The sequence below is a fragment of the Protopterus annectens genome, chromosome 9.part0 (genome assembly GCF_019279795.1).
Source record: "Protopterus annectens isolate FY-2018-M chromosome 9.part0, PAN1.0, whole genome shotgun sequence".
NCBI classification, from domain to species: Eukaryota; Metazoa; Chordata; order Ceratodontiformes; family Protopteridae; genus Protopterus; species Protopterus annectens.
In genome coordinates this window covers 1,203,386,222-1,203,406,712 of record NC_056743.1, presented here as the reverse complement: position 1 = coordinate 1,203,406,712, position 20,491 = coordinate 1,203,386,222, and the positions used below count along the sequence as shown (strand labels likewise).

At 41.3% G+C, this 20,491-nt stretch overlaps 1 protein-coding gene across 1 annotated transcript in view; it reads right to left on the bottom strand.

Annotated features, from left to right (window-relative positions):
• LOC122811939 (zinc finger protein 692-like) overlaps nt 1-10,311 on the bottom strand; it is a 427,256-nt gene extending 416,945 nt beyond the window's left edge. Inside the window, exon 1 of the mRNA XM_044084123.1 lies at nt 10,118-10,311. Within this exon, the coding sequence (XP_043940058.1) occupies nt 10,118-10,125 (8 nt within the window). The 5' untranslated portion in view covers nt 10,126-10,311. The remainder of the gene's footprint in view (nt 1-10,117) is intronic.
• Between the last annotated feature and the right edge of the window lie 10,180 nt (nt 10,312-20,491).

The window sequence follows — 20,491 nt, the reverse complement described above, 5'->3', positions numbered from 1 at the left end:
GTTAAAGAGAAGACAGCGTTTAGAGAACCAGTTTTCCACTAAGGTAAATACTTTCTGGGTGTTGGACTGAAGTTCAGCAGAAGTTGCCGCAGAACAGATTAGGGTTGAGTCGTCGGCATATTGAATACAGGTGGTTTGTAGTATAGATGTTTGCAGGTTATTGATAAAAATAGAAAATAGGAGGGGCCCCAGAATAGAGCCTTGTGGGACTCCCTGTGAGATATGAAGTAAAGTAGATAGGTTGTTGTCCCAGAGGACTGCCTGTTGTCTGTTTTTAAGATGGGATTCAAACCTTTTGGCTGTTTGGATATCAGTTGAAAGTGTGGTAAGTGTATCTATCATTAATTGATGATTCACCATATCAAAGGCTTTGGAGAGGTCTAGAAAAAGGGCAGAGGTGAGTAAGTTGTTGTTACGATTTTTATTAATAGAGTCGGAGAAAGATAAAAGTGCAGTAGTAGTACTGTGAAAAGGCCTAAAACCATGCTGGCAGTTGGCTAAAAGATTGTTTTGGAGGAGGTGATTGAGAAGTTGCTGGTGAATGCCTCTCCATGATTTTAGCTAAAGGAGAAAGTAGAGTGATGGGGCGGTAGTTAGAAAGTTCAGTTGAGTTGCCTCCTTTATGCGGAGGTATAATATAAGAGACCTTCCAAAGAGATGGTACAGTACATTCTGTGATGGTACTATTAAGATAGAGATAGGGTAAGCAAGTACTCCAGCAGCCATTTGCAGAAATTCAGCTGGAAGGAGGTCAGCTGAGGGGGTACATGGTTTTAGTTTTTGAAGCTGTGCATGGATGAGAGAGGTGGGAACAGGCTGTAATTGGAGGGGGAGGTAGTAAAGTGTTTTGTGAGTGCGTGTTGGGGATGCTGGCTGGTGATAAGGTACTAGCTAATGTCTGGAAAAAAAAATGCAATCTGAGGGTCATGCTGCGGAATGCTAGAAGTCAATCACAAAATGCACTCACTCAAAGCACTCCTTAAAATGGAGAACATCAACATTTGTGCTGTAACAGAGACCTCTTTCAAGGCAGCAGAAATCACCTCTGCACTACCAGGCTATAACTCTTTCCACACCTTTCGGCCCCAGAACTTGGAATGAAGATCCAAAGGCAGTGGTGTTTCCATATTCATAAAGGATGTGCACACCTCCAGACTGTTAGCCCAACATAATGCATCTTAGATACTTCAGGTGCAGCTAACATTGGGAATGACAGCAATTCAGGTCATAACCTGCTATAGGTCCCCAACCATGTCCTAAGACTCACTCCATGCTCCCAAGCAACCTGGAGAATATTATGGTCCAACACAATCAACATTTGTGCTAGGTCCCCAACCATGTCCTAAGACTCACTCCATGCTCCCAAGCAACCTGGAGAATATTATGGTCCAACACAATCATACTGGGCGACTTCAACTACCCCTCCATTAACTGGGAAAACTAATCATGTACCAATACAGTTGCCCAACGCTTTCTGGAATTCATTAATTCCAATGCCCTGGACCAGCTCGTTCTTATCCCTACTAGAGGTAGCAACATCCTTGACCTGGTTATTACTAACATGGGTGACTGTTGCTCTACACCAATAGTCAACTCCTCCCTGGTTAAATCTGACCACAAATTAAATCACCTTGGAAATCCACATCCCTCCCACCCCACAAAGATAACCACCATGAAAAACTTCTCCAAAGCTAACTTTGGGCTCCTAAAAACAGAGGTGGCTAACTTCACAGCACCCATGCAAATGGAGAATAGTTGCATGACCACAGAATCATACACCAAAGCACTGTATGAACATGTACACAAATGCATGGATCTCGCCATTCCCAATAGAACCAAGACACTCCCCTCAAAATAAATAAATAAAATAAAGGGAAGCCAATCTGGTGAACTCCAGCCATAAACAAACACTACAACAGAAGGAGGAGACAGATGCAGAATAAGGTAAAGTCCCAAGACTGGAAAAACTCCCTTATCAGCCTCAAAAGTGGAGAGCCCTCATTAAATCCTCTAAAGCTAGCTATGAAAGCAGAATTGCTGCAGATAGTAAAGACAACTACAAGGCCTTCTATAGTTATGCAAGGACAACTACAAGGCCTTCTATAGTTATGTAAAGAATATCCACGGCAATACCCCGATTTGCTCTGATCTATTGCACAATGATACCTCCTATACAGAGCCAACAGATATTGCCAATATACTGGCCAACGGATTCAGTGCTAACTTTACCCCCCCCTCCCCAAAGGACCAGTCACAATACCAGTAGATTGCCAGGCACCCAGTATTACTGCTGCACAGGTTAGAACAGCACTGTCCAAGGCCAAGAATACAGCTTCTATGGGACCTGAATATCCCCAGCTGTGTTCTACATGAACTACAAAGTGAACTGGCACCTCACCTGTGTGTCCTGTTCAATCACAGCCTCACCTCAGGCTTTGTTCGTACCAAATGGCACACTGCTACAGTCATCCCTCTCCACAAGGGAGGAGCAACTACAGACCCCAAGAACTATCGCCCCATTATTCATAGAATTTATAGATTCAAATGCCCTTGAACAACTAGTATGTTCCCCCACTAGAGGGGACAACATATTGGATTTAATAATCACAAATATGGGCGCCCACTGTACCACACCCGTTATCACTCCCTCCTTGGTCAGATCCAACCACAAACTGATAAACCCTGGACATCCTCACCTCCCCAGTCAAAAACCTTTCCAAAGCAAACTTCAAACTACTTGCATCCGAAGTGGAAAGCTTCACTATTCCCTTGCAGAAGGATAAGGATATCCAGGATGCGGAATCCTACACCAAGGCACTCTATATGCATCTTCAGGATTGCATGGACCGTGCTATCCCCAAATAAAACCAAGACTCCTTCCTCAAGCAAGAAGAAACCAGTCTGGTGGACCCCAGCCATAAGCAAACTTTACAATAAAAGGAGGAGACTTGTACAAAAAAAGGCTAAATCTCAAGTAGAAAAATCATCCCTGATCAGCATTAGTAAGAAATTGAGGGCCCTCATCAAGTCAACTAAAGCTAATTTTGAAAAGAAAGTTGCCAAGGATAACCATAAGGCCTTCTATGGCTACGTCAAAAACCTAAATGGCAATGCTCAGGTCTGTTCTGAGCTAGTACAAAATGGAACAAAATACACTGACCCTTCTGACATTGCCAACATCTTGGCTGACAGGTTCAGTGCAAATTTACCCCCCCCCCTTCACCACCTACAGGGCCTGTTACCATTCCAGGGGATTGTGCAAGTCCAATTATTACTGATACGTTGGTTAACAAGGCTATAAAGCTAAACACTGCCTCCATGGGACCAGATTGTGTCCCAGGCTGTGACATACGCGAGCTCCAAAAGGAATTAACCCCACATCTTAATACCCTGTTCAGTCTCAGCCTCTCCACAGGATATGTGCCCAGAGAATGGCACACGGCAATGGTGGTCCTGCTACACAAGGGTGGGGCCACAACTGACCCTGGGAACTACTGACCAATAAGCCTGACCAGTCTGATCTGCAAGGCTATGGAGCGAATCATTATGGAACTCTAAATGGAGAGATTGGGAACCTCCAGTCGCTGGACCCCGCACAGTTCGGCTTCGTCAAGGGCAGATCATGCCTCCTGAACCTGGTGGATTTCTTTGAGACAGTTACTCAGGCTATAGATAAGGGAAAGGAGGTACACATGGCTTACCTTGACCTTGCTAAAGCATTTGACACCATTCTCCATTTGGGTATTATTGATAAGCTCACCAGTTTGGGCATAAACCCTTACGTCACAAGATGGATCGCAAACTGGCTCTCAGACAGATCCCATAATGTAAGAGTAGTGGGATTTATGTCCGAATCCAGACCAGTAAGGAGTGGTGTGCCTCAGGGCTCTGTCCTGGGGCCCCTCCTGTTTGGCATATACTTCTCAGAAGTACAGGCAAGCACGGAAAGGCTGTGGCTGACTAGGTTTGCGGACGACTGAAAACTGGGTGCTATAATAGAGTCTCCGGCCGACATGGAGATCCTCCAGAAGGGCCTAAATGAGACTGATGCATGGTGTCAAAGCCATGGTCTCAAGCTAAATGCAAAAAAAATGCATTGTAATCCCCTTTGGAAAAAGCTAAGTACCTCCTATGTTGTAGTTTGCAGGTAATCCCCTGAAATCTGAAGAAATAAGGGATCTAGGGACCCAAGTAGATAGCCAGCTTTCCTTGGATAACCATGTTGCCAAAATGGTTAGAAAATCCTTCTATGTGAACCATCTGATAATGAAAGGGTTCGTATCAAGATCTAAGGATGTAATGGTGCCCCTCTACTCTTCCCTCAGACTCATTGGAGTACAATGCACCAATTGGAATGTACCTGGCTAGACATCTCCAGCAGCTGGAGAGACCACAGAGTTACCTAACCAAGAGAATTACTGGCCTCAAACAGTTGCCCTATGCAGCACGATTGAAAAAAGCTAAGACTGTTCTCTGTTGCATCCCGCTTTCTCAGAGGCGATCTCTGTCTAACGTACAGAGCCATGTCCAACCCAGAATTGTTGAACATGCTCCATCATAGCAAAACCAAATCTACTCTAGCTACACGCTCTAGGGATATAAACCTCAACACAATGAATAGAACATGCTGGTGGGATAGATTCCCTTCGCAGAGACTTCCCTTACTATGGAACAGGGTCCCGATCTACATAAGGCAGAGCCCCTCACTATCACTCAAGAGGAACCTTGATGAGTGGATGGGTAACAGAAAGTTCACACTGGGGAATCACACCAACAGCACTACTAGATAGGGGTCAAGGGTACTAGCCGCTAGTACAAGGGTCTAGGGAACTACTAAAGGGGCGGTGAATACCGCACAACGTGGCTGGGCCAATATATGCCTTCGGGCAGATAGCTCAGTACCAACCTATGAACCTATTAGCCTGACGAGTCTGATATGCAAAGCTATGGAATGCATCATCATGGACCGAACAAGGACATAGGGAATCCCCAAATTCTGGATCTTATACAGTTTGGTTTTGTGAAGGGTAGATCATGCCTGCTCAACTTGGTCGTCTTTGAGTCAGTCACCAGACCAGTGGATGAAGGCAAGGTGATTCATACAGCCTACCTTGATCTTGCCAAGGACTTTGATACCATTCCCCACTCAGGAATCATAGAAAAACTCACTAAGCTATGCACCAACCCCTATATCACTAGATGGGTTGCAAACTGGCTCAAAGATAGAACCCACAGTATGAAAGTAGCTGACAAGTCAGACTGTCGACCAGTCATGAGTTGAGTCCCACAGGGTTCATTCCTGGGTCCTCTCCCGTTTGGTATCTACTTCTCTTAAGTCCAGGCCAACACAAAGGGACTCTGGCTGACAAAGTTTGCAGACAATTGCAAGTTGGGAGCTATTAACTCCAAGTGATATTGACATCCTACAGAAAGGCCTCAATGAAACCAACGAATGGTGTCAGAACCATGGCCTTAAGCTCAGTGCCAAAAAATGTCATAGTCCCCCCTTGGGAAAAACCTGGTTCCCTTGAATTACCACATCGATGGTAGTCAACTGAACACAGTAGGTCTTATAAGAGATCTAGGAACAGAGGTTGTCTGCAACCTCTTCACCACCACATTGCTACTGTGGTCAGAAAGTCTTCTGTGGCACATCTCATTACCAAGGGTTTTGCATCCAGGAAGAAAAAGGTCAGTCTCCCTCTACTTTTCCCTCATTAGGCCAGAGTACAAGGCCCCATTTGGCATGTACCTTACTAGACACCTGCAACAACTGGAGAGGCTGCAAAAGTACCTCACAAAGAGGATCCAAGGCCTTAAACACTTATCGTATGTGAACACTCAAAACTCCAACTATTCTGTCTCATATCACCTACTTAAGAGGCAATCTCTGCTTGATTTACAAAGCCATGTCTGGCCCAGCTCTGTTAGAAATGCTACATCTAAAGAAATCCCCAATCCCTCTACACCACATGCTCCAGAGACCTCAACCTCATTACCACAAACAGAACATGCTGGAGGGACAGGTTCATAACCCAGAGACTGCCCATGCTATGGTATAGGCTTCCCACACATGTCAAGCAGAGCACCTCACTGGGCCTCTTCAACAGAAATCTTGAGGAGTGCATGGGAAGCAGAAATTTCACCCCGGGGATCACTCCAGTGGCTGTACTCGACAAGCACTAGGAACTAATGTCAGGTGGCACGATCCCAAGGTAATTCTATGGGCTAGGCTTGTCAAGGCTCCAGGGCCATTAGCCTAGTACACACCCATGATCAGAAAATCTACAAATAAGTACATAATGTAAACTCTACCCTTAAATGCTAAGCTGGAAACTACAATTACTCCTCCTTGATGAGGCTATATCCTTCATCTCTAGTGCTCCCCCCTCCCCCCTTCATACTAAAAGAATAAAAATACCTGTTCCCTGGTTTTCTAAAGAAACTAAAGCACATTACAAAACAGAAAGTGGGCATGGAAGAACTGGCAAAAAAAAAAAAAAAAAAAAAACACACCACACGACATGGAGGAACTGGCTACAAAAAAACAAACAGACATCTCACAACCTACAAAATTACAAGCACCTCAGAAATACTGCAAAATATAACCAAGCAGGATTAAAAAAAAATTTTTTAAATCTCCAAAACACAGAAAGAAAACCCAAAGCTCTAATGGTCATCAATAACTTCCTGCCCCCTCCCAACAGCTCATACATCAAATATAGCAAACCAGTTCAAATCTCATTTCATTCAGACAATAGCCTCATTTCTTAACTCAACCTCTGCTGAAGCTTAACCCAACACTAAATCTAACTTCTATTTTCAATTCAGTCCCCCCTACACACATTAAAAACTCCTTTCCAAGTTAAAATCTACCATCTTCGCTCATGTTAGATTACCATCAGAATTCTTAGAGCTTGCAGCTGATGCCCGAACCTATTCCATGTCCATCCTTAATCAAAGAAAAATGTCCCTCATCTTTAAAAAAAAAAAAAAAAAAAAAAAAAAAAAAAAAACACACATATCCTCCCACTTCACAAAAGGAATGAACTCCATAGAGCTTTCTAACTACAGGCCTATAGCCATCCCGTTTCTACTTGCAAAGGTGCTTCAGCAGTGTATCCAAACTCAGCTCCTTACTCACATTACTGATAATAAACTAACTTCTTCACAGCACAGTTTTCATCTCCACTATAGCAATTTTCAGCTTCATTTTTAACATAAACCAAGAAAAATGAAGGTAACCTTGTCTCTGCTGTTTGCGGAGACCCAAAGGCAATTAATGCGGTCTTCCATCACATTCTTACAGAAACTCTCTAGGCCATGACATCTCCACTTTCTTGGTCCACACAGGTGCATTTCCACTTTCCTTGTTCCACCATTACATCTCTACCAGAACCCATGCAGTGAAATGGAATAGCTATTTAGCCTCCTTTCTTCCTGTCACAGTAGGGTTATCCCAAGGCTCAATACTCATAGCCCACTCATCTTTATAAATAATTCCTACAGAGCAAAAAAATGCTACCATTGTTCAATATGCTGAAGACTCAGTAATCTGCAGTGACACCAACCTTCAATCACTCGAGCAAGAAAAAAAAAAAAAAAAAAAAGAACAAAAACACTAAGCTATTAGGGGTAACCATGATGAAAACCTGAAATTTAATATACATGTTAATGTAGTCTAGGAAACCTATCAAAAACAAGGATATCTATATAGAGATGCACCCTACATACACAAGGAAACATGTTGCATCAACTTTCGCTCTGTCCCACTCTGTGCCACTCCCATTCTGACTAACGTACATGCAGTCAGAACCGGCTTATTATTACAGTGCTATAACAAGATAGCAAAATTTGCCACCAACAAAACTTACAAAACCCATCATTGCTTGGCACCATCTACAACCAAAAAATAGTCTACAGAATACCCTTCAAATATACTTCAACTATTACTCTCCCAAGAGAGATCTTCACTCCATAGATAAACTTCCTCTAGTAATGACCTCTAGTAACGACCAAGTCTAATAATCATACTGGTGACTGTCTTTACTCCTCTCTCTAAGCTTTGGAACCCTTTAGCTTTTGAAATCAACCAAACAAAAACAAATCCCTTAGGAACAAACAAACTACCTTAAATGCAAGTGGCTATGTCCATATTCCATCCCAGACAATCTAATACTATACTATGCCTACTTTCCTCTTCTCTTCCTGGCACAACTCTCTCCCTACTCTATATAGGATTGCTTTGGCTATCCCAATATGGGTCGGGTGTTATTCACTATACTCCACTTTCTCCATCTCAAAAATCATATTTTAATTTTTAATTTTTTATTACTCCCTTATCAGTATTTCAAAGTTTATATTATGTACTCTCCATCACATCATAAACTGCTAACTCTCTTCATATCTTTTCTATGCATTTTTTTAGAACTCACTTCCAACCAAGTATTTGTAATTTGATAAGTCTTGATAGTGATATTTCTAAAACTACATCTATAATTTATATGTAAAAAGCTTTGTGACTTGATGTTTACGAAAATGTTTTTTCTAATTGTACCTTGAATTTATTTAGTGTTAATGGATCTTCCTCTGTATTCACTGATGTGACAATGTACTCTGGAATTGTACCTTGTAAACGTGTACATTTTTCTGGAGCTTTCTCCTACACATTCCTCTGAAAACGTGGCACTTCTTAGCCCTGTTGGACCAACGCAGTGATCACATGCCATAAAAAAAAAAAGTCTATAGTCCAGATATAGGAGATCCTCAAGATCAGGCAATTTGTTAAGGAGACTTCGGTCACCAAGAAGCACCACCTTAATGTGGTCCGTATTGGAGTTTGATGATTTGCTATATTCAAACACTGGACCGACTAAAAAGGGCATTATGGGGCAGCAAAGGCTTTAGCCAGTATGCAGAAGTCTGAATGAGAAGTACAAGCTATCCATTGCAAAGTAAGCTGGACTATCATTCTTCTCATCCTAATCAGACATGTACTGGATCCTCCTAAAATGGCAAACTATTCTACCATTGGTTAAAGCTAATAATTTTTGTATAAAGGCATCATTCTTGGAAATAAGGATTCAGCTCAGGACCAGAATCTTACTTACATTTGTTACATGCATGGAAAGCAGTGACATGTCTCTGCATGTCCCTCAGAGTTTTTATTCCAGCTCATTCACTCCCACCACATTTGTCATGGGAAAGGATTGTTAGGCCCCTTGTAACATCAGGCATTCTGGCACAAAACCCTGTCCTTAACTAGTCTTGTGAGTGGGACAGTGTTTCAGGTCTTCCCAAATAGAAAGTTACCACAATTCAGAAAGAAAAAAGGGTATCTAATTTTACACAAGGTAATCCCCAAAGTAATTTTTTTGAGATTATGACGGTCACACTAATTAATGTGACTGTTAAAATGAAAGGTTTGTAATCAATTATACTTGCAAACTGTTTGTCAACAAAAAGTCTATAAAGGCAGTCTTACACTCCATTAATCCTAACCTAGTTCTAAAAGTAGAGGGGTATTATGGGAAAATGCACCCCTAAACAGTATGGAAAACACAGTATTTTGCAGATATGACTACAGTCGTGTTATACAAACTTTAGTTATGCTGTCTATTGCAGGGGTGTGGTACAGTTAAAAAAAAAGGCAGCAATGTAATGCTCCCCCCCCCCCCCCCCCCCCTTCTCTAACAAATGAGGGAAGTGAAATTTTCCAGTAAATCTTCGGAGACTACTCACTGACAGTCAATAAAATGTTCAACGCCATCTAACCAGTAAAGAGTCAAATTTATAGCATTTTCTACATAAAACAAATATACCTCTTTGCTTCACTACAGGGAACAGGACTGTGTGCGCTAAACTAGGACACTACAAACACCTAGGCCCATTAATAACACACCAGTATGCACCTCCATCAAACTTGTAACTGCTTCAGCTTGAAAAACTAATGCTGAAGTATTAAGAAAAAGGGGCCTTCACAAAATGATCCCAAAAAATTGACAAATGAAACAAATTACTGCATTTCCCAGTCAGTCACCACTTAGGTCAGTAGTTCCACCTCTTCTCAAAGACTCAGTAAATATACTAGGGGGCCCATTAGTATTTTCTATGTTACCTGCGCATTGCCCTTTTAAGGCGGCTGCTGGTGGCAGAAGAGCCCCTACGCGCCGACAATCGCACCTGCACCTCTTAAGCGTTCACAACTTGGGCAAGACTACGGATCGTCTTCGTACCATCTGGAAAACTAATTTAAAAATATATTAAAGTTGAGGTACACAGGTTCTGTAATTGTACTTTTGCAAAAATTGTAACGCAAGCCGGAAGTGCGTCTCTTTTGATGGTACGGCTGGAAATATCTAGCGTTCATTTTTAAGTCTCTTCAACGGGTAATTAGATTTAAGAGTAACAAGTTATTGCTGCTGTTGGGAAAATGTACTGATTTTTATGTATAGTTTAGCATTCGCTCTTCATGCAAAAACGTTCATGGGGATTAGATAGTTTAAAGTGCGATAAATTTTGTGGCCGATATTAAAAAACAGGACTATGTGCGAATTAGATCGGTGACATTTGGAGAAAATGTGGTGACTTGTACTTAATAAAAAATGACGTACTTTATTCTGTCAGTACCAAGTTAATAGTACCAATATTTTAAAATCATCCCTGGTTGTTTCTGTATTTGTACCAGATTTGTTGAGATCTGTAACCATATTTTGTGATACTTGATGTGCAAACTGTAATCTTCGTATTTAAAAAAGTTGTAAATGTATGATGTAGTTCCATTAACTACGGAAAGTGTAAATTACCGTCATATTTTAATTAAAACGTAGATGTTTTCGTATACAGAGGATAAGTGGTGTTTTGCATCAGTTCATACTGTAGGTGTACACCCACCCATTTGCTGTCGTTATGTAAAGTCTAATTTTAAGGGGAAGCGACTCCTATGGATCCACTCCCAGTTCACAAATTGCAGTGTTGTGCCCCATCTACGTAGTACAGGATCCCCAGTTGTGACTTATACGATTCCAGTTGCGTTAGTGCCTTTATTTGCTTGGGGGGGGGGGGTCTAGGTAGAGAGTGGACTGATTGTTGTAATTTCGTCCATTCCGGAACGGTTGGTTTTTTGCTTATGGTCTGTTGTCGTTGACCCCCCATCCCACCACTATCTTGTGGCGGAGTGGTAGTACAGATGTGATTGCACTGCAAATTTCTGTTAAATTTGGTAATGGGGTTAATTAGTATGTAAAGTTGTCAGCCTTTTGAGTCTTTTCACAGACATTTTCTCAATACGCCTTCAAAGAATCATGGTGGTTATAAAGTCAGGGCTCATACCAGAACATGACCAGTGACTGGAACAGTGAGCAGATGACATATTGCTGGAAGTCTGCAATGGTTGGAACTAGTGATGGGGAGGGGATTATAACAGATTATGCACTGGTAAATTTTCGGAAGGGTCTGAAATCTTAAATTAAAGTGGCTATCGCCATTTCGACTTCAATCCTGAATGATTTGCCAGAAAACTGAAGCAGGCCACCTAGTTAGTTTAACTGTATAGGGCATTTAATAAGAGTGGGAGAGGACCTAAATAAGTGCATTATCCCAGAACCTACTCAATATCCTGCCTGTTTAAGTTGATACTGCTTGGACTAGTGCAAGGAATTTTCAGTGTTTTTTTTTTTTTTTCTGCATCTACTTCCTTTGGGGATGGCAGCTTCTTTCTACCTTATTATTTAAATACAGAAAGTCAAAGGGTTAGTTTTCCATATATTGTACCCTTGCTGTAGCTTATTTGTTATTGTAAATATAATCAGACGAATGTTTGGAGTATAATGTCTTAGTTGTAAGGCAGTGAGTTACCATTATTTCTTTGGGCTACTTTCTGTTTTTTGCTACTTATTTTGTCACTCCTGGCTCCAAACTGATGGCTGGTTCATCTCATGTCTAATACATGTCCTCAGTGAGCACCCAACCCCATCCCTGCTCTTCATTTAAGGGGGGGGGGTGCACTCCTATAATTTAGCACTTCAACTCCAAGTCTCATTCTGCACCTGTACTGCCTCAGCTCTTGAGTTGAACAGCAAAAGGATGGGGGGGGGGGACTTCTACTTTTAACTGTACAAGCTAACCGCTAGATTTGTAGCACTCTACTTGATTACAGCAAATTACCACACAAGAAGCACTTAAGTGCTTTTTCTTTACCAACATTCAGAAGCACATGTACAGAAAAGAGTGCAGGAACTGCACTTCTTAGTCACACACCCCTACCACCTTGCAACTGGGGCAGCTAACCCCTTAGCTCCACCCTTCCCAAGCTTCTTGCCTGGCTGCTGGTCTTTTTCTACATTTCATTCTGAGCTAATCCTATTTCTGATATTTTCCACACTGTTCTGTTCTTTTGCTGATTTTACTCTCCCGTTTTCTTGTCAGTACCCTCCACCTTTTTCATTTTAACACTATCACAGTTATTTCCTTGTGCATTAAAACATTTTACTTACGTTTTGCTGATCCTTGATGTTTTGTTTTCATATAGGATGGAGTTTAAACCCACACAGCTTTGTTTTGCCCACCTACCCTTGACAACACTTCCTTTATACTGGCCTTACCCCTCCCATCCCACTTTGCAACCTATCATGTATTATCCTGGATTTCCCCAACTTCAGTAATTTAACACCCGTGTCAATAATAACTACTTGGCTACTACCCGTCACCCCTCCCAGCATCAGAAACTTAATATCCGCTCTGCTTGACATTACATATACCTAACTGCAGTTATTAGTGCCCTTACTTAGATTTTACTTTTTAGTACCTCTGATTCTCTTCAGTTGTCATTATTACTCCTCTCTTTCACTTTACATAACTAAATAATTACAACTATCTCACTATAAGCTAAGACAGTATATTCCTACTTTTGTCACTTATTTTTTGTTTTTCACTATTACTCCAATTGTACCTGAAGACTGTAGCAGTGCTGCTGACCCTCACAATACTCCTCCTTATCAGTGCTGCTGACCCTCACAATACTCCTCCTTGTTATCAGTGCTGCTGACCCTCACAATACTCCTCCTTGTTATCAGTGCTGCTGACCCTCACAATACTCCTCCTCCTTATCAGTGCTGCTGACCCTCACAATACTCCTCCTCCTTATCAGTGCTGCTGACCCTCAAAATACTCCTCCTCCTTATCAGTGCTGCTGACCCTCACAATACTCCTCCTACTCATCAGTGCTGCTGACCCTCACAATACTCCTCCTCCTCATCAGTGCTGCTGACCCTCACAATACTTCTCCTCCTCATCAGTGCTGCTGACCCTCACAATACTCCACCTCCTCATCAGTGCTGCTGACCCTCACAATACTCCACCTCCTCATCAGTGCTGCTGACCCTCACAGTACTCCTCCTCATCATCAGTGCTGCTGACCCTCACAGTACTCCTCCTCCTTATCAGTGCTGCTGACCCTCACAGTACTCCTCCTCCTTATCAGTGCTGCTGACCCTCACAGTACTCCTCCTCCTCATCAGTGCTGCTGACCCTCACAGTACTCCTCCTCCTCATCAGTGCTGCTGACCCTCACAGTACTCCTCCTCCTCATCAGTGCTGCTGACCCTCACAGTACTCCTCCTCCTCATCAGTGCTGCTGACCCTCACAGTACTCCTCCTCCTCATCAGTGCTGCTGACCCTCACAGTACTCCTCCTCCTCATCAGTGCTGCTGACCCTCACAGTACTCCTCCTCCTCATCAGTGCTGCTGACCCTCACAGTACTCCTCCTCCTCATCAGTGCTGCTGACCCTCACAGTACTCCTCCTCCTCCTCATCAGTGCTGCTGACCCTCACAGTACTCCTCCTCCTCCTCATCAGTGCTGCTGACCCTCACAGTACTCCTCCTCCTCCTCATCAGTGCTGCTGACCCTCACAATACTCCTCCTTGTTAACAGTGCTGCTGACCCTCACAATACTCCTCCTTGTTAACAGTGCTGCTCTCACAATACTCCTCTTTGTTATCAGTGCTGCTGACCCTCACAATACTCCTCCTTGTTGTCTTTGACTATCCAGCTTATAAATGGAGTATCAAGAATGTTAACTCTGTTACGTCTTCCTCTTCCTCTACTACAAATCTGCAGGTGACTGTGCACAACTTGTACACTAAACATATTCATCCAGGCACCCCTTTCAATAAGAAAACCCATGTGCTAACTATTAAACTTATGCACTCTTGCAAAGTGAAATTTATTAATAAATATCCGCAAACCTCCTCATAGTGTTTGCCATTTCTGTACTCCATTGATACTCAACCAAACTTCTGGTTCTGCTGATTTTAAATGACTTAGTTAACTATCTAAAATGAAATACCTATCATTGGCTTACATGTACATTTGTAATATAAACAAGTGGCCACAATTAAATGTATGGTCTGACCTGTACAGTCCTATTCACTTTTGCTTGTACAGAAGGAGGCAAACGTGTCTATGTTGCAGCTGAGCAGTAGCATGGTAGCCTCATACAATAAGTCGCACTGCCTACTTATACAAATTTCTTGGGTAGTCACACAAAGATACATTTAGCAGTAATCTATATTTCAAATTTCTCATGTATTTCCTTGATAGATGCTATATTAAGTAAGATTCTGGATGCTATAAGGCATCACAAACTCATCATAAGGGGTGATCTAAACAGACTGGAAACGCCCATGCAGAGCACATTTAAGTAGGCTAGTTACAACTCTTCAGCTAACGCACTTAAACTCGGGTGACACCAGACATGACTGCAACTACATCTCTTTACTTGCTGTAGTTATAAGCAATATATCACATTAATTGCAGCAGTTGCAGATAGCTCTCAAATTCCCTAAGCAGTCACTGCTATATATTCCCTGTCTTGATATTTAAATGTCATAAATGTTATGTTTATGGAGCATTTCTCCCCAGGCCACTGCTGAAATTGGTATCTTGCATGACCTAGTCAGAACTTCCTGGTAACCACATGTAAATAAATAAACCTTAATGCATTATTTTGACAGCCAGGGTAATCCCTGATTCCACTACAGATGTCTCTTCAGAACTACAACTGGTTTAACATTCTTTTATCAATTTAGTGACCCTGTAATCGCCCCTTCATTTCCTACAGCCTTCTCTCTCTCTCATTTAGCCTGGGTAGACTGGAAAAAAGAACCACCCTTTGCACATAAATCCTACATGTATCAACATTTAAATAAGAAACTAGGATGAAAATGAATATGCCAGGCAAGTACAAACCACTTCTCTTAGACAACCAAAGCAATTTTGTATTCAATAAAACAACTCAGCACTTCTGCAGTTTTCTCAAAACAGGCAGCTGTAGTATCTTGGCAAGGATATAATTTTTCATTTAACTCAGAATGTCAGCAGTCCTCCACTACCTACTAGTCTGACTTTTTCTAACCCGCCTTCTTTCCAACTATTGTCACCACTTTACAAGATTGTTGACTTCCTAGAGTTCTGGTTCAAGACCGTTACCAAAAAAAGAGATTCAAAAAATCAGCAATGACTGTGGGTTTAAATTAGTACAAATAAAATACCTCTCTTTATCTGAACAATTACGTTTAACATTGCAACTGTTTCATTGCACTTTAACAAATTCACAAATGTATGTGTCTTGAAGTGCAAGCACTTTATTTTATCACACACTTGGCATGACAAGTGTATTCTTAAAAAAACAGTTTTATGTGAGGGGGTAAGTATTGTAAAATTATGCAAATCAGATTATCTTAATGGGCTCCAACAGTGAAAGTGGATAAAATAAAGTATCAAGAAAGCAATATTTAAAGACAGTTGACAATTGTGTATATTACTGGCTCCCCATAGACAATGTAACAAAAACGCAAATCATTGTATTGGGCTGTATTACAGAAACCTGCCCAACAGTAAGCTGCCTGACCTTGAGGCACTTTAGTATTTGGAACATGTATGTGTGTATATGTGTTGTTAATGGGACATGGTTCATATCCTTAGAGAACACCCCTTTGATGCATGGTCTTTGCTCCTACCACACCTTCAGACCTACCTGTAATGGTGGTGGAGTATCGGTTTACATCAGGAAAAATATCCCTTCAAAATGGATACCCAGAAGCTGCCCTCCATGAGCTTATTCAGCTGCAGCTCACCTTAGGGAAATGTAATTTCGTAGCCTGTTATTGAACCCCTGCTGTGAATCCAGATTACCACAATAAATTCCTGGTATTCATAGAAGATGTCCCTATAAGCAGCAGCTCTTCATTCTTTAATGACTTCAGCTATCCTTCCATTGACAGGAGCACCTAGACTTCCAGTGATGGGTATGTTCAGTTATTCTTAGTCTGGATAAACAAAAATGATGTGGATCACTTTGCCCTCAAACCAACCAGAGGTATAAACATTCTTGACTTAGTAGTTACAAACTTGGCCCTGTCTGCTCCCCTCCCATTGTCAGTCCTTTATTATCAAAGTCTGATCACCATCTGACTACCTTTACCCTTAAAACTTCCATAGCCTCAGTTACAAACACCATCCTATTTAAAGACTTCAGAAGGCTAACCTCATGCAATTGTATGATGAAATCTGTAAAAGTGAATCCGTGCCAGCTCAACAGTTGACCCCCAGTTATGCAGCCAATCACACAGATGATTTTATGCCCATTTAGATAACTGTGTTGATGTAGTAGTCCCTTCCAAAACAAATACAGTGATAAATTCAAACAACAAAAAATGAACAGCGTTGGTGGTCTACCGATATAAACAAATAGTATAACAGAAGAAACTCCTTAAACTGCTTTGTAGGGTTAGAACCACACAGCGTCAAAATAGTATCAAAAACCTCAATAACAAACTGAAAGCAACTACAATGATCCATAAAGCATTATACAAAGAAAGTAGCAAATGATAATTACAAGTTCTTCTGTTATGTAAGAAAACTTAAGAAATAACTCTCAATTCTGCTGTAAGTTTCTCCATAACAGTGATTCCTACTCAAATCCACAACGCACTGCAAACATACTGGCTAACAAGTTTGCAGCAAATTTATACCCTAGAACTACTGTCTCCTCTCAAATCATCTGTGAGTCACTCCCCATACTATAACTAAGGAACACATTCTTAAAGTACTCTCAAAGACCAAGGACATGTCTTCCATGGGTCCAGACAACATACCAGGTTGTCTAATAAAGAGTGTTAAACATGTGCTCATTGATCCCCGCCTTATACTGTTTAACCTAAACCTTTGTACAGGTTATTCACCACAAAGGACCAGGAACCGGATTCCTCCCAAGCTGAATTTGTTTATTGCACAAAATAGATTCACAGAATCTATTCTCTTAGCACCTCGGCTTAACCACAGCCTTTACAGAGTACAGGTTATGTCTGTGTATCATGGTGCATTGCTGTAGTAATGCTGTTCCATAAGGGTGGACCCACTACAAGCCCCAGGAACTATAGACTCATCAGCCTTCTGAATCTTATTAGTAAAGCCATGCGGTGCATCATTACTGACCTCATAAATCGTGACATCAGTAACCTGATTAAACTATATCCTTACCAGTTGGGCCTTGTAAATGGCAAGTCCTGCCTTCTGAATCTTCTCAGGTTCTTTGAGAAGGTCACACAGGTGATTGACAGTGGTTACTTGTCTATGCTGCCTACCTTGATCTGGCCATGGAATTTGATATCATGCCACATGATGGAACCATTTATAAGTTGATGGCCATAAACATAAATCCTAAGTGGTAAGATGGATAGCCAACTGGCTTAAGAACAGAATGCATATTGTCCACATGGGTGATGGCAGGGATCTGTGCTGGGCTGCACTGTGTTTGGCGTCTATTTTTCAGACTTCCAAACTGACAGCAGTGATCTCTGGTTAACAAAATTTGCTGATGACTGCAAGCTGGTTGTGGTCAAGTCCCGTTTGGATGCATATATCCTACAAAACTAACTGATAGTTCTTGGTGCAATGATAAAGGGCTCAAACTGAACTCCCAAGAAATATAGCATCATCCTTGTTGGGAAGCAGGAATACTCTGTATCTTACTGCACTAAAAGCAGACTTTTACCGTACAATTCAGTGATCAGGAATCTAGGCATATGAGTTGATAGCTTTCTCCTTTAACTATAACTTGGCAACTGTAGCTAGGAAATCCTAGTTTCAAACACCATGGCCACCAGGAAAGACTGGAGTCCTTGTCCCTCTGCTCAGTGTCACACAGGCTTCTAAGTGATGACCTGTACCTAGCTTACCAGGCCCTTATGGTCCAGTTATTCTCAGTCTCCTCTTCCTCAGGAAGTCTGATTATACAGCTAACACCAGAATCAATGATTTAAACCTTCATCGAGAAGTAAATAAAAGTAGATGAAAAGACAGGTTCAACAAACACTTCACCCTGCTCTAGAATAGACCTTCCTGGCATGTTAAGTTGTGTGATTCCCTATCACTCTTTAAACATGTTTTGGACAGTTGGACAAGTGCCTTTAAATTTACACTAGGACTTACAGGCATCCACCCTCATTGCAAGGTGTGCTACAGCCTGACTGTGGGTATTGCCAAGGCACACATGGCCTCAGATCTGACTTGCTTGTATGTAGTATAATCCAGTTATAAATGCTATAGCAAGCTTGGGCATTCAGTACAAAGTATTAAAAGGAACAAGCTCCTAAGCACTGACTGAGCAGTAGGGAGTTAAAGGGGAGCTGCGATATCCCCTTATAAACAGCTGTAAAAGCACTGATTTAATTCTTAAATCCCTGGTTCCCCACAGACTGACAAAAAGCACTGGAAGGGTGTTCTGGTAGGAGAGCTATGGCCTTGTTATACATGCCCGTAACTGTTTGTTTATTATGTTCGGGTAAGTAGTAGACTTAGTTTCCTTTCCTCATGTTATAAAAGAATTCTGCCACCAGTGTCGGTCACAGCCTACCACTGTGTCAGAACACATGCAAAACCTGCATAAACCCTGAGTGCAGCCAATAATCTACACAAATGCATGCTTAAAATGATATTCTTTTGTTTTTTTCCTCATATAATTTGCCCTCCATATCCACTGTGTTTATGTAAATGAGGGTGATGAAAAGCTATACTCCCTCCAAGAAAAAAAAGTAAAGATAATGTCATCAATAAGACATTGACAGGCTATTTCTTGCATGCGTTGTAAGTAATTTAAAATAGTTCTTACCTTGCTCTGCTTAAGGTGATAAATTAGTCAGGTATGGAGTAGTTTCAGTTACTGAAAACCTGACATCATTGAAAGGGCTTGTTGCAGATGTGGATTTCTTATCCTTAACATGCCCTGACCTTGTAACTTACTACAAAGGACAGGGGGTACAGCACTGTACATGAAAATTTTACCCTCCCATGAGAAAAAAATTACTTTAAAAGCCTTTCTAGGTTTGTGGGGATCTGCTGTGAGCAGTATACAGTTCCAGAGTCTAGGCTGGTCACTGGCTTTTGCAAAGCTGCTGACTTGGGCTTATTATTGCACAGTGTGGAGGTTGATTAACTTGGACCAGCACTGTACTTGTAGCCTGCAGTAACTTTCAGAACTTTTATTTATTTTTTGACTGAAAGGGTGAATTAGAAAACTATACCTTCATGGACCAGGCCGTAAGGATAAATGTAATATATGCATGTATGTTTTTGGGTCCCTGTCAGTTGATCGAGTTTTCAGAAATTCAATCTTCATGTGGTCAAGATCATATGCGTGAGTTTTTGAAACTCAAAGCTGTTGCTATACAGAGAGAATTTTCCTCACTGTAGTGCAATCTTGGAGTTGGTATATATAATTTGCGGGGGTATGGGGGTGCGTGGGGGCTTACCCTCTTCAAAAACATAAAAAAGTACATTTTTGTGGTTTTCTTTCTCTCTCTTTTTTTTTTTTTTTTTTTTTTTTTTTAATATGTTCCAGTTTTTGGAAACTCGATCATATGATCTTCTCAGTATTTTTTTTCAACTTTCCAAAAAAGTCAATCATCTAACATAGAACCATAATATATACGTATGTGAGTTTGTGTGTGTGTGTGTGTGTGTGTGTGTGTGTGTGTGTGTGTGTGTGTGTGTGTGTGTGTGTGTGTGTATATATATATATATATATATATATATATATATATATATATATATGTATACATCCACACATACATATATATTTTGTGTGTTTTTGTATTATATTTATGTTTAGTGTGTGTGTGTGTGACTGCTGATTCACTATACTGTCCAACAAAACCATTCCGGTTATACTGGGCATATGAGCCTACCAGAGACCTTATGCACACCAAGGATAAAATCTGAAACGATGGCAAGCTAACAAAAATAGTCCAGACCTGGCAACACTTAAATTATTCGTAATCAAGTAATAAAACTAGTCAACAAAGATTAAAAAAAAAATTACTATTCAAAACTCCAATCTCATCATAAAGAAAACCCCCAAAAATTCTGGAACTCCATCACGTCTCTACTAAACCCAGGCACAAAACATAACCCATGTCCATATTCTGACAA